The sequence below is a fragment of the Perca fluviatilis genome, chromosome 12 (genome assembly GCF_010015445.1).
Source record: "Perca fluviatilis chromosome 12, GENO_Pfluv_1.0, whole genome shotgun sequence".
NCBI lineage: Eukaryota > Metazoa > Chordata > Actinopteri > Perciformes > Percidae > Perca > Perca fluviatilis.
The window spans coordinates 14,902,016-14,917,433 of NC_053123.1; the positions used below are offsets into that span (position 1 = coordinate 14,902,016).

The window sequence follows — 15,418 nt, forward strand, 5'->3', positions numbered from 1 at the left end:
CGTTCTGCCTGCACGATCCATTCTGCGCATGCGTAAGATAATACTGTTTTACCAAGGATACGACCTGCACGATCTGTTCCACGCTAGCCTATGGCTAGCCTCCACAGGGAAGCTAATGTTAGTTTAGCTAACAGCTAATTTGGCTAACCGCTAGCTGACAGCTAGATTCAGTCTAAAATAACGTTAAGTCAAACTTAATGGGAAAAGCAGGCTACAGTTAAATTAAGACTTTACAGTAATAACAATAAAGACAAATATTGAGTGATTGTATTTTAAATGAGCACAAGTAAAGTAGAACTGACGTAACAGCTGTTATATATGTTAACGTTTATTTTCAAGTTTTATTTTGAGGGTCTTTTAAAGTTATTACATGCTGTCTCAGCTAGCGGTTAGCCGAATTAGCTGTTAGCTAAACTAACATTAGCTTGGCTGTCAACCGGAAGCGTGGAACAGATCGTGCAGTGTCGTAAATCCTCGTACAACAGCGCATGCGCGAACATTTTGCGCATGTGCAGAACGGATAATGCAGGCAGAACGGATCGTGTACCGACACTCTTAATACATCCATGCTACCGAAGCGCAGCAACCTGTTGATGCCAAGGGGGTAAGCGAGCGTCTGGAATGCGTAGCTGCTATGGCGCCATTTCGATGCTAACAAGTGATCACCCGCCGTTAGCATTCCATTGACTGCCATTCATTTTGATGTCACTTTGACAGTGAATAACTTTACATCTGAAGCGTTTAAAGACTCTATTTGTCCATTGTTCATTTCTAAAGAAACACGACAATGTATAAAAGGCTCCATTACCTTGTACCTCACGTTATGGCTCTGTAGCAGACGTTTTTGTAAAAATAGGCTAACGATTGTGTCATAACCAAGCGACTTACTGTCGCATAGTAGAGGAATTACCATATAGTACAGGAGAAGCTCGCAGGCAGTTTGGACTTACATTAGCTGGTTATTTTTAATTACTGATGTTAACTAGCATTTTAGTTATAATAATTAGCCTGTGCCCATGTTATCTCCTTACATATACCTACGTTCTCTGTCTCTGTAAGATTGGGAATGATTGAGATTTCTCTTGGCACAGCTACCAGAGGACTTACAACTTTCAGACAGGTTGCTCACGTCACATTTACGTTGTCTCTGTCAGTTGGAGGCTGCGCTGTAACGCTCAGCGCTCACCGGAAAAGTGCTTCTAATATCCTTCACTGGTCTCCGTCCAGAGCAACGGGGTCTGTTGGTCCAGTTTATATATGTCAATGGTTGATGCCGGTGTCGCTGCTACGTCACCCGGATCATTGGTCTGATTGGTTGGAGAACTATCCAATTGTGCCCAGAGGCATTTGAGCGGCGTCCGTTGGTGACGCCCCCTTTGGAAATGAGCTGTGAATGAACATTCCCCAGACCCACTCTCAGTTACAACTGAGAGTGGGTCTGGTGTCAACCAGGCAACATTGCTAGTTTCAGTCAGCATTAGGTAGTTCAAGCTGGCTTCAAGAAATACTGGGGCCCCTGGTAAGGTGTGAAATGTACAGACAAATACGAGAAAGCATTATTTGTATTTTTGGGACACGCTATGACGTGGGACCCCCTGAATCATCACCACCTGTCTGTCTGCAAACACATTAATCAAGGTTGGGTTTATTAGCAATTAAGTGTAAGGCCTTTAAGAGAAATGTTAGGAACAAGGGGGGAAAGGAGAACGGGAAGGGATTAGGATTAAAGGGTTAAGGGTCATGGTTTTTGGCTGGTGCTCAATCATCAAACCAATTTTGCATTATCTACACAGTACTAGCTCATCATCCGATGGTCAAACAACTAGACAGGATGGTGTGAAAATGTCCTATTCTTCAGCTACTATACAGGTATCGAGATGTTTACACAGTTAAGAATTATTGAAATGACTGTGCATAGCAAATATATCCTTTAAATAAAGGTACTGTGTACATACTACAGTGGGTGAGATAGAAAGACAACCAGCCTTGCTTCAGGACACCTATACAATAATATAGTAATATATGAAATGAAAGCAATAATGTGGTTAAATAAGTCATGTTTGAATGCAAGAGCAGGTAAATGCTATAAATCATATTATATAATCTGTATCTTTTCAGTCTATTTACAAGAGTTTAACACATAGCTGGTTAAAGTGATTCTTCAGTAAGTCTGACAACACTTCAGAGGCCCTTTCATCTTCTGAAGCTAATTTCTTTCTCTTGGCACACTTTCCTGTGTTTTCCATATCACTCTATCTCACTTTGTCTTTCTCGCTCTCACAACTGTTAAATCCCTCGCAATAAAATCTTAATCTCTTTCACACCATCTGACCAGCTTTTCCTTCAGCTAATGATGTTTTTTTAATCCCCTCTTCCTCTCTGCCTGTCTTTACATCCATCTCTTTGCTGAAATGTTGTTATATTCTCCTCAGCTTAGTTTGATCCTTGGCAGATAGGACCTTTGATCTTTTAATGAAAAAAAAATGCTACATTCACATTTCACAGGTTGTTCAAGTTGACATCAGCAGTCTGTGTGTGTAGTACTTCTTAGCTCAGTTCTGCATCTGCTCAGTCTCAGCACTGCTTCACTGTGCAGCACAGGTACAGTAGGAGATGTAAACTGATCCATAACTGACCCTTTTGCCACAGCGCTCCTCCTCTTCCTCCTCAGGTGTAGAAAAAGCATAAGTTTTAATATCCAAAGCAGGGAGACATTTGTTGGATGTCTTGGCTCATCTTGTTCAAGGTTATGAGCGAATGATGCATAGAACTGCACCTCCAGGGATCCAGTTTGTCTTCAATTCCCCAACGTGCAACACACAGCTGTCTGTCTTTTCATCCTGTTACTGAAAATGTCTTTCTGTCACTCCATCTGTAACAATCCTGCAGGGTAATTAGTAGAGGTATTTAAGTCCTTTGTTCTCTGTGTGTGTGTGTGTGTGTGTGTGTGTGTGTGTGTGTGTGTGTGTGTGTGTGTGTGTGTGTGTGTGTGTGTGTGTGTGTGTGTGTGTGTGTGTGTGTGTGTGTGTGTGTTTTAGTATGTTTGTGTTGTAATCATGTCCCTGTGTGTGCAAGAATCTTGCTGCGGTTATACACGCGTGGTGGAGTGTGTGTGCGTGGAGATGTGTGTGTGTGGCAAGTGTGTATTACTATATGGGCTATGGTGTGTGTATCCCTGGTGCGGATGGCCCATCCTCATCCCCACCACTGATCCAGGCGTCATGGGGGTCATCGGCGTTGCCGGGGTAACAGGGTGTGATCCAGGAGTCACAGGCAGTGATCCTGGGGTCAGAGAGGTCATGAGGGGGACGTCGTCAGGCGAGCGGCGCAGGGTGAGGGTGTAGTCTGGCGGGCAGGTAAGGCGCACGGTGTCCAGTGTGCTGTAGATGTCCTGGGTGTCCATGCCGTCCAGGGCGTCCAGCGTATCCAGAGTGTGATGGTGGTGAGTGTTGTTCCTCTCGTCTGCCGATGCCGCATCACACTCTAGCTGTTTCACCTAAAAGGTTGGATGGTGGATAAGTAAATGGTCAGATAAGGAGTTAAAGCAAAGGGACACACAGAGACAGAAAGGGAAAGAAGCTAAAATAATGAAGTCTATGGATGCCACTAACAATATCATTTTCATTATTGATTAAGCTACCAAATTGTTTCTTTAACTCTTTTCTATAACACATAAAATGTAAAAAAAAAAAATAGTGAAAAATGCACATTACATATTCCTAATGTCCAACCAACCCCCAAAGATGTTACATTTACAGTGATCATATAAAACGAACAAAAAAGCAGCAAATTCTCACAATTGAGAAGCTGGAACCATAAAAATGTTCGTTGATTCATTTTCAATAACTCAACTAATTAGTTAAGCTCTAATTTAATCCCATGTTATTATGGCTTGGCAATATTGCCATATATCACAATGTTATTGACATTTTTAATGTCAATATATATCATGATATGGCAAATGTAAAAAAAAAAAAAACTGTATTCCACTGTTACACATTTCATCAGACAAAACACTTCACATGTAAAACAACTCCTCATTTTTAAATACCATTTACTCAAAATAATATGAAATGATCATATATTCACAATATGTAATACATATTTATAATACTTAAGCCCTACAGTACATATAAATGTAACATAGACATCATTTTAATTTGGGTTGTCTGAAAATGTATGTAAAACTGTTAAAAAAAACACTATCTGTGTTAGTGTCATTGGCTTAGATATCTGTCAATCAAGCAGAAACATGCATCCCTAAACATAACTCTCTGTAAACCTTAATTTCTCAAAAATTACTACCATGACTCATTAACATTTGTGAAATTATCTATCAAGAGTCTAAATTATCATAGTTAGTTGAGGGTAACTCCAGTTAGATTTGTTTCAGATCAAGCATCTGGCAGTCAAACAAATCAAACTGTATCACTGCTATTTGTCATCATCATCTAAACCACTCCTGACTCATTTTGAATAATTTCTAGGTGATGTCTAGCCTCTGCAAGGTCAGCATGTTTTTCAGAAGAATCATGTTTAACACAAGCATACAGTGTCACGTCAGGTCTACTGGTGGTGCCCAAAAAGCTAAAATCACCACACAATGATATTTCATAACACAATTACAAAAGCAGCTACAATGTTGAGCTACATTACTGGAGTTGAATGGCCAATTAACAGTATTTGTCAGCTTCATAAGAAATTTGACATTTAGCACTGACTGTGTGAGATATCAGAGCCACTGAGCTTAAAAGAAGCCAAATAGTTGGTGGATGAATTGGAGGCAATTGGAAGCAATTCAGGCAATTGGACCTAGCTCACACATGCACACGCATCAAAAAATACTCACAGATACACACACACAAACACACACATCTCAAACTGATAATGTCTGCTGATGACAGGCTGTGTTTTGCAGTGTGCAAGTGCTCAACTGGCAGCTTCTTCACTGGCAAGAAAGGAGTTCATTCAGTAACATGCACAGAACCTCAACTGGTTTGATATTTCTTAAACTTATAATAATATGAGCAATTATTAACAATAAGTGTTATTAATTTTAATATTACTTTTAAATGATGTGACTACAGAAGCATACAGACACTCCACACATTGGCCTCAGTTGTGGAACACACAAGCACAGTGAATATAAAAGAACACATGACTTACCTGTAAAGACATCAGTCCCTCCCCCTGCAGGTGGGCCGCAACATCTGCAGGTGTGATGTCTCGTCTCGGGGGAGGAAGTGGACGTGGCCGACGATGCTCCAGACGCCTCTTGTCTTTCTTGTACAGCAAGGCCGCGAACGCAAGGATGTTAAGAAATAACAGTGACGCTCCCACCGCAATCGTCACTGAGAGTTCAGTTGAGTAGTCCTCATTAGGGACACGGACCCCGTCTTCCCCTCCACCTTGGCCTAAAGCAGACTCTGGCGGCTGTGGAGTACCTGCTTGTGAACCTGGGTGACGTGTACTACTAGGCGGCCAACCTTTGGCTAGACGCTTGGTGTAAGAATAAGGAGTGTCATCCTGTGGAGAGGGACTATGGGTGAAGGAGGACACTGATTGGAGGAGCTCGTTGACATGATGCAAGTGAGGGACCAGCTGGAGCCAGAAGGAGATTTTGGTGGCACGGTAGTGGTCTCTGACACGCGGCTTCAGGCCAATGTGGAGGTACAGCTGCTCTTTAGGGGTGTACTTAGACCAGGCCACTTCTTCAAAACGGTTAGGTTTAGTGTGGATGAACTTGGTATCTTGAGGAACCGGCTGGTTTGGGTCTCTGGAAAGTATGAAACACGATGAGTTATTTAATCATATCCAGATGGGTTGGTGGTTATGTAAGTTTTTTTGTTTTCATAAGTTATTGGTAATAAAAGAAAGAATTTATCATTTGTGTTAAGCAAGACATTGCTTGTATCCCCTCTGAACCTGTTTTTCTACAAATCACTGTAATCATACACAAAAAGAACAAAGAAATATTATGATAAAAACAATTACATAACTCAGCAATAGTAAAGTATTTGTCAGATTATTTAACACCATGTAAAATTCTAAATCAAATCACCAAAATAATAGTTCAACCTAACAGCTAGACCACTCCATGATAGACATAGGATTAAATAAACCATAATTAAATGCAACAGAGAATACAAAGTTTCCACCCATGTAATTACATACAATGGTCATATTTTAAAATTGGAATTTTAGTGAAATGATTCAATGTTCTACCATAAATACCAATATTTCATGCTTTTCAGTTTTCCCAAAAAAGCTGCTGAAGACTTTTTCTCAGCTGGCTGCCTTCCTCTGGAGAGTATGAGTTTCTCTCATGCTATCCAATAGTTTCACCAGTGCTTGCATACATCTTTCTAAATCAATATCAAAGTAACAAAAGACAAACCAGTGGCAACAAATATTTGCCGGTCTCTTGCTCTTTTCAATATCCTTTTTCTTTTTCTGGGCGAAGAAGAAGACTCCTGTTCCTGAAATTTGGATTTTGAATACGTGTGGTCTTCCATGTTTCCTTCTTCAAACTTGCCGGGGCCGGGAAGCTACGATACCCATTAGCGGCATTAGCAGCACCTGTGAGTTTATCATGTGACAGCGAAAACGCAAAAGGCGGAGCAGTATGTCCTGTATGTCCCTTACCGGCTAACGTATTTCAAGATGGCGCATGAATATGTAGCGTCTACCCCAGTTCATGCGAATGCAAATGTAAAGTTTGTGAACGGGCAACACAGAGTTTTATAATGAACAACTAAACATGTTACACACTGGACCTTTAATGCACAGTTCAATCTCCTGCAGTTGGAACTGTATGTGGATATTTTCCTCTCTATAAACGGACAGATATCTTTATTAAAGATGAATGTGTGTGTTGTATAGTGACGAGATACTGAAAAATCACCTCTCTGACACATACAGACAGGCACTTATTTGACAATTTACCGACTTGTTTGTGTCAGCAGCAAAAATGACGTAAATGAAAGAGTAGCACATCTTCACAGACTTGCCAGTTACACGCTATGTGCTCACTTGTCAATCAACACCTTATGAACAGCAGAAAAAGGCAGCTAGTGTAAAGACCTACCGGCACACAAACACATTTATACGCCCACACAGAGGCTTACAAAATATACATCAGGGAGCATCATATCCTCCCTGTTAAGTGAGTTCCATCATTTGAGGCATTCTCAACTGGTTGAAATCTTACTTCAGAGAAAGTTCCCCATTGATAATTGAAGTGTACACTGAAATCTTAACAACCCTCGTTGGTGATTTTGCTCTGCTGCTTGCAGCTTGCTGTAACAACAACTTGATACACTGTGATTGCCTAAATGCACCCGCGTTAAAGACAAATAAATAAGAGCACTGTCCTAATTCTGTATGTTGTGCGAGGCTCTATGGTGATTTTGATCAAGGTCTAGACTACAGATGTCTCTGTAAATCTGAAGAGGTCTCAGTGGAGTGAGCCTCGATTGGATTAATTACCGGTAATTACTCACTTTCAGCACTGTAGAAAGAGGGTCCATCCTCAACAATTACTTTTATCTTGTATATCATGTCAGAGTGGAGAGATAAAAAGTACTCTTATCAGTGTGGACTGTTGGGTTAAACAACTGTAGTATTCTTAGCTAGTGGCAGATCATTTCAGTTTCAATTTTATAAATTGGATCTCTAGAAGCTCTTTTAGCCACTGGCAGATGATCTTAATTTTGATTTAAAGTATTGAATAAGCTCTCTGTCTCACCAGTTTTGACCATTAATGGATGAATGAGGGTGCAGAAAGAGAGAAGAGAAGAGAAGAGAAGAGAAGAGAACAGAACAGAACAGAACAGAACAGAACAGAACAGAACAGAAGAGAACCCTTGTCAAGATTATGACATGACAGAGAACCTGTGAGCACCCTCAATTTTCTGCTTTCATAATTGTATCTAAAGCACTTTTTTGTCATACGTCAAAGAACTTTTGAATGAAAAGACATATCCTTAATAATAACATATCCTTTGCCTGTGACCTCGTTATTTTTGTTGAACTAAAACTCCAGCGTTCTCCTCTAATGCATCACTAAATGTTCTCTCAGTTTAAACTTCCATTCCAAAACTTATATTTCTGAAAAACATTTTCTTCTTCCATGCTATTAAAATGTTACTTATCTTGACAGAGAAATGGCTTCAGGCTAATCTGTCTACTGCTCACAAGTCCTACAAATTGGCGCCCAGGCATTTTTCCCATGCAATATGAACATCATTTGTAGGAAATACATTTGCTAAGCAAAACCTTTTTTTTCTTGTTCCTTGTCTTTAATTGTCCTCTTTCTTTGTGAACCCTGTCAGATAACTACATGATATTAACATGTTCATGTTAACTATCAATCAGTCCAACAAATTAAACATACAGAAAACTTCCACAAAAAAAAAGGCACTATGCTGTTTTCTTGATGACACTACAGACTTGAGTCTTGGCTGTCTTACTTCGAGCTTGGAGGTGATTTGTTCCTGTAAAATTGAGAGTGAGCTGTCCACAGTTACAGCAACAACACACTGTGTTGCCAGAACCTTGTCTCTGCTGAGGGTCGAAGATAAAAGGCTGATTTCTTACTGACAGCTGTGCATTTTCTTTCACGTTTTAAAAAATGTGATTTATTGGCCTGGCTTTCATTTGTTTCTACATGTGGGTGGGGATTAAATATTGATAAATTAGAAATGGATTTCTGTGTCTAAGAAGGCAGAAATAAAGAGCTGAATCATGCTGAAGCTGGGCTTTGCTTTGTCTTGACCTTTTGTATATAGTATAGTCAGGCAAAAGGGGGATCTTCCAACTGAAATCAACGTCTCACATCAGTGTACATTTTAATGGCTCACCCAGTCTTGGCAAAGTTGGTCCAGTAAGTCATTACAACAGCGCTCAGCATCACATCGTTCTTGGAGAAGTTACAGTTGAACAAATCAGTGGGTCCCACCATGGGCACACCGAACACGTAGGGCACCTACACACACACACACACACACACACACACACACACACACACACACACACACACATTTTAAGATACTGTAGGAACCAACAGATTACATTCATTCTCTTGACAGCAGCCACAACTATATAAAATCACAGTGAATACAAATATAATCATCACAGTGGTATATATACAGCAGCTTTGAAATCAGACCTGCAGGAAAATAAACTCCATGAACATTTAAAATATTTCAGGCTATAGGGGATTGCTTGATTCCACGTATTAAGCACTTTGAACAAATAAAAGCAGCACTTCACGTTTAATCTAAACTAAGAGCTCCTGATTTATTGCAAGAATAAAAAATCTTTCATTTTTGCCTCGGCCTGAAGTACCCAAACCAAAATGTCTGATCTTTACTCCTTTTCTTGATATCTAATATCATGTTTTGTGCCACCACTTACAAACACTACTACTACAACTGTCACTAATGTTATCTTGGTAAAGCAACACAACACTGTGGCATCAGCTTACCTCGTCACCATGGGCAGAGTCAGCCCAGGGCGGCGTGGCGTCACTCTGGCAGTGGTGGTAAAAGGAGTAGAAGTATGTGGGGGATCCATACTGAGCGTGGAGGTCAGCTGTGGCGATTGCTGGCGCCACCCATTGGTGGTCTGTGAATAGCGCTACCAGAGTCTTCCGCCGAGTTTCTGCATTGTCCCGGTCCGCCCAGTCCGTGTACATGAACCTTTAGTGTATACATTTCCAATTAGCTGTCAACCACTCTATTAACAACTATTTTACTGTTAATAAGTATATTACACTTGTGCATGCAAATTTACGAAAACACCTGATAGTCAAAGCGTGCATGTGCGTATTCAAACATCCATTGAAGGAATAGTTTGACATTTGCGGAAATACACTTAATCGCTTTCTTGCCAAGAGATGGATGAAGATAAATACCACTCTCATGTCCGTACACTAAATATGAAACTACCACCAGCAGAGGGTTAGTTTAACTTAGCATAAACACAGGAAACCAGAGGAAACTAGCGTGGCTCTGTCTAAAGTTTAAATTATTATAATTAGCAAGATTTGGTATGATTAAGTAAGGCACATTGGAAGTAATGTGCATTCTTGGTCTCTGCTGATTGCCTGGCAAAGTCGCAGTGAAGACAAGATTCAAGGATGTCCCTACTCCCAGCCAAGAAATAGTCCGGCATATAACCCCCCGTAAAACCAAAGATTGTCAATTTCACACTTTTGTTTTTTGTTTAAAGTAACGAGATATAGCATGTTATTTAGTGAGCTGGTAGGTAGATTCTGTCACCCTTTGACAGAGTTAGGGTAGCTGTTTCAATCTTTATGCTACGCTAAGATAACCATCTCCTGACTGTTGCTTCATATGTAACAAACAGACATTAGAGTGGCATCAATGTTCTCATATAACTCTGGGCAAACGATCGAGCGTATTTCCCAAAAAGTCAAACTATTCCTTTAAAAAATCAGACATTTACAGACTTACTCACCTTATGCTCTCTCTCAATGTATCTCGGCCTTCTGGGTATCCATACAAACTATCCACAAAGTCTGACACTGCAAAGTCAAAGTCCTCAGCCGTGACACCGTCTTCTGAGTCCACAATGCCCTCTACAAACTTCACGCCCTCGCCCTGATTAACCCCCAGCATCACGTCGTAGTTCAGAAACTCTCCCTGCTCCATCAGAATCTGGGGGTCATCAGGTATAACATCACCATCAATCACCGGGGCAAAAGCTGTGTGATATTTGGCCGGCGTTATGCTCTGCTCCACAAGTTCGCGGTAACTCCGGCCCTGAAGGCAGGCGACCAGTTGAGTGCTGTCATCGATGCCGCAGCCCACCCTCTCACCAAGCTGACGGGCGTACTTGCTGGGCTGGTAGTTGACAGCCCAACTGGCTAAAGCACTACCGCTCTGGATGATAGCTCTATGGAACAGGTCTGAGATACACATGAACACACATAAATACAAATATGGGTGTACAAAGCATATAAACTAAGGCGCACATATGTTTACATTTATGGACGCACATGCATGAATGAATCCATATGTTTGCACACTTGGAGGGTTACACAATATATTTGCATGCATAAACAGATGCAAAACTAGCATTGCCACAGCAAACACTGAATTGAGAGACATGCATTATTCAAAAGGTTGACAGGCCATGGGTAGAACGTCAGGTTCAAGTAGGTAAGGGTTAACAGTTTAAAATAATACAGCTCTCAGCTAATCTGTATGAGTCACAGGCTGCCTGTATTATTCAGAGAATTTGAAGGCTTATTCAGGCATTTATACCAGTAACTGAAAGCTGTATTGGTCTACTGGAGACCATGAAAGATGTCATAACCATAAGTGTCATAGCTTTCACAGCACCCATCCACCTACCTGCCACCCATCATATGTGCCCAACTGTCTATCTGCCTATACTCTCTATGCATTTCAAAGTGCATAAACCTTTCCACAGCTTTGCTGTATAAATTAATAAAACACACAAAGTAAGCAGGGTTTTTGTACATGATTCTTCCTTACCCTCAGAGTAGTGAGACAAGGTGAGCAGGCTGACACACGAGGCCCCAGCCCCGGATCCAAACACAGTGACCCTGCTTGGGTCTCCTCCGAAGGCTGCAATGTTCTCCTTCACCCAGCGCAAAGCCTGGATCTGATCCAGCAAGCCGTAGTTCCCTTTTGCTGCCTGGTCACCTGTACTGAGAAATCCTACAGGCAGACAGAGGAAGATGTTGTTATTACATATAGAACATATAGTACTAAATACTAAAAATGCCCTTTGAGTAAACTATGTATTAATAATGAATCGATCACAAAAGCTTTTTCCTGCTGACTTTTTAGAAAGTCATCTTACAATAACCAAACACACAGAAACACACAGGAAGGTGATTCCCACATCGTGGCATCCCCACCGTTTATATCAATTATGCATGAGTCTTGTTTATTATACATTTAAAAAGAATAAATGAATGAAAAATGATGTGCCTTCCCTACAATTCCTCGACATTGGATTAAATCAACAAGGTGCATCCATATTCATGTAGTGAAAATCCACCTACACACACACGTACATAAATTTACACAAATGCAGCTATCCCTTGTTCCCTTCACTGCTGACGGTGTTAAGTAAACAAAAGGATCCTAATGACCCACTCCACGACAGTATATCTCATTACTGCAGAAGCTAATTTCTCTGAACCTCAAGCTGGCCATGAACACATACTGTAAGAGTATAATGAGCAAGAAAGGCGACGCTGTTAAAATAATACATTTTAACACTTAGGTGCAATTTGTTAGAAATTTCTCTCATGCAAAATGGTCATTATAAGAATATCATATTAATATGATCACAATAACAGTTTGAGAATGCCTTCATATATACTATAAGGGCTTTCATATGTTTAAATTTAATTATGTTATCTACATTTATATAGAAAAATGCACAAATTCCAGCAGATTACAGTGAATTAGCAAAAAATAGTCACGTGCATAACTGTACACTACTTTGCATATACGGGCTCACCTCATGTATCCAACTTATGATGACAATGATGAGGAGGAAGAAGAAGAAGAAGAAGAGGAAGAGGAAAACACTGCTACTCATGATGATGATGGTGATGATCAGATTGGAGGTGGTGTAAACACAGAGGATGGAGATGAAGACAAAAAGCTTAATATGGTGATAACAGCTATATCGACTAGTTTTATCCCCAAGGTCAGAATTACTTGTCAACCACAACGCAGATGCAGATTTATGTCATCACATAAAATCATATCTAACCAAAGCCTTGAAAGCTTATAAAATACAGAAAAGACAAGATCTAATAAACTCAAATCAATATTTATTTTGTTGAATGTTTTTCCTTTTAACATGTATTCAACCCAACCCAGTCTCTGCTCCATTTTCAAAAACCTTCTCAGTCTAATTAAAGGGGAAGGGGTCTTCATATCTGTCATACAGTATTAAAATGTTTTGTGTGTACACGTGATCTATAAAATATGCTGAAACTGCATAAAAAGGTAGGAAACTCAAAAGTGCACTAAATAATTAAGAGAAAGAGCAGCCAAATGCCATAAGAATTATTCATTTACTTTTGTCTCTTATAGTAAGTACATTTTGATTGATGCATCTATATACAATTTATCAAAGGCCTTATTCAAATATATGTTTTATCATGTCACTTTATGTAACATACATCCACAGAATCAAGTAGATTAAAGAGATAATGGCATTTGGGTTAAATCATTTTCAATATTGCTGAATAGGCTAAATTGAAACGTACTATATGCACATGTCTTATTAACCTGCTGGCACATTTTAATTAATCTCTTCATATGAATATTTACAGTAAATTGTGAGCAACTCGTAATGAGAGTGAGGGCATGATTTAACCCATAATGATATGCAGCTTGCACATCTGACTTAATCAATATGAAGGCATGCTGTGCTCACACAAACTACTCTATACTCAGTGTAATACAGTAAATGATGCCTTTAAAGCATCTTTTTGACCCTTCTGTGGCCCTGCTCTGGCTTTGTAATTTTTATAATTACAGCCGCAAAAAGACTAAATGCCAGGATTCTAAGATATTCTATTTATTCAGCCAGTGCTTTGCATAGTGCTGTCTCAAATTAGAAAAACCACAGAGAATCAGATTTTCCCTGTTCAGAGAGCAATGAGTCAGAGAGTCATGGAGGTAAAAAGGATCAGATTTTAGTCAATGCAAGTAGTGGAAAAAATTGGCTTCAGGGGGCTTATTTCCACTAGGGACACCCCTACTGAACATGTTTTCACTAAAAAGAAAAAAAGCAATTTGGTTTTCACATTTCATAGCTCACTGAAGGATTAAACAATCCAGATGGTAAATACAATGCCAATGTACAGAAACTGTAAAATTCAAATGGAGAAACAATGGTGTGTTAATCCTTAGTTAAAAGAAATATCATTTCCATTGCATCAATACGCTCTTTACTAATAAATACGTCACCCAGTAAAAACCTGAGAACCCATTGCAAAACTAAAATAAAACTGGATTAAAATAACAACATTGACTGTGGTTTTATATGAAAACATTACTTACTCATACGTGAACATTAATCAATACAGTTTGCTCTTTGGTAACTTATTAAAAAAGAAAAAACTACTAAATCCCAAATTTACATAAATGCAACAGAGATGAGTTAATTGCATTCCCAATTATTATCCATTCACGGACCTTTAGCCTAGTCCCCAATGTGTAAAGTAAATTACTATACAGTAGGTGCAGTGATATTATCAGTATACCCATTAATATTAGTATATGCATTGGTTGTCAAGATATGGGTATCTCTATTGTTGAATAACTCAATAGGATTAAAATGTATTGTAATATAGAATCCATAGGTATGCTTTAACAGTGATGCTAACAGGCTGGGGACACAGGGATTTATTTTAAAATGCAGCTACACCAGTACTAACAGTCATATTACCATAAAGTACTGGGAGTGTTCAGCAAATTTCATAGAGTTATATTAGGTATAAAAGATATATAATTTTACCCAGTACTCCTAGGCGATAGTTGAGGGTTATGACAATGACGTTTCCGTAGCTTGCCAGCACGCTGCCATCCATCATGTTGCCAGTGCCTTCTGTGTACGAGCCCCCGTGGACGTAGACCATCACTGGCCGCTGACCCCCCTCCTCATGGATGTCTGGGAAACACAGAGAAAGACCGAAGATAGATAGATAGATTAATAGATTGATCAATAGATTGATAAATACATATTTGCAACAACAAATGGCCTGATGCTGTGTTCTATCCAGTGTTCAAGGTGACATCATGCCAGTGCTATATATAATGTGCGTGAGTGTAGGCACAGATCCACCCACCTTCCTTCTGCCTCCATTCTGTCTGTTGTTTGAATAAATGTCCATACCAACTGTGTGTGTGTGTGTGTGTGTGTGTGTGTGTGTGTGTGTGTGTGTGTGTGTGTGTGTGTGTGTGTGTGTGTGTGTGTGTGTGTGTGTGTGTGTGTGTGTGTGTGTGTGCGTGCGTGCGTGTGTGCGTGCGTGTGTGTGTGTCTGTGTCTGACCACTGTCCACCATTTGTATGTATCTCAGCCTTTAATCACTCGGTGGGTTTATACCTACAAAAGCAGGAACAGGCGGTGGCTCCCTTGCCTCAATATGCTTTATATCTCCCTACTTTCATTTCTCAGCAGGTGGAAATAAATTGAAAGGGTTTGGAAGTGTTCATGCTTGCCATGATGTGAGCATTGTGTGTGTGCGTGCATGCGTGCGTGCGTGCGTGCAGGGGCACATGCATGTGTATGAACCGATATGTATGCATGAGTAAGTCTGTGTCCTTCCCACTTTCCTCCACAAGTAAAGGCGTAAACCCCTTGGCAACAGACGCAGGTGTCTGCATATTAAGTG

The 15,418-nt window shown here is 40.1% G+C and overlaps 1 protein-coding gene across 2 annotated transcripts in view; it reads right to left on the minus strand.

Annotated features, from left to right (window-relative positions):
• Positions 1 to 1,340: 1,340 nt before the first annotated feature.
• LOC120570445 (neuroligin-4, X-linked-like) overlaps positions 1,341 to 15,418 on the minus strand; it is a 17,294-nt gene continuing 3,216 nt past the window's right edge. The window contains exons 2-8 of one of the 2 annotated variants that reach the window (XM_039818796.1): positions 14,542 to 14,694; positions 11,526 to 11,711; positions 10,483 to 10,933; positions 9,488 to 9,701; positions 8,862 to 8,986; positions 5,167 to 5,776; positions 1,341 to 3,496 (exon numbers count right to left, since the gene is read on the minus strand). In XM_039818796.1, the coding sequence (XP_039674730.1) occupies positions 3,089 to 3,496; positions 5,167 to 5,776; positions 8,862 to 8,986; positions 9,488 to 9,701; positions 10,483 to 10,933; positions 11,526 to 11,711; positions 14,542 to 14,694 (2,147 nt within the window). In that variant the 3' untranslated portion in view covers positions 1,341 to 3,088. The remainder of the gene's footprint in view (positions 3,497 to 5,166; positions 5,777 to 8,861; positions 8,987 to 9,487; positions 9,702 to 10,482; positions 10,934 to 11,525; positions 11,712 to 14,541; positions 14,695 to 15,418) is intronic. The other variant, XM_039818795.1, reaches the window with a different exon arrangement.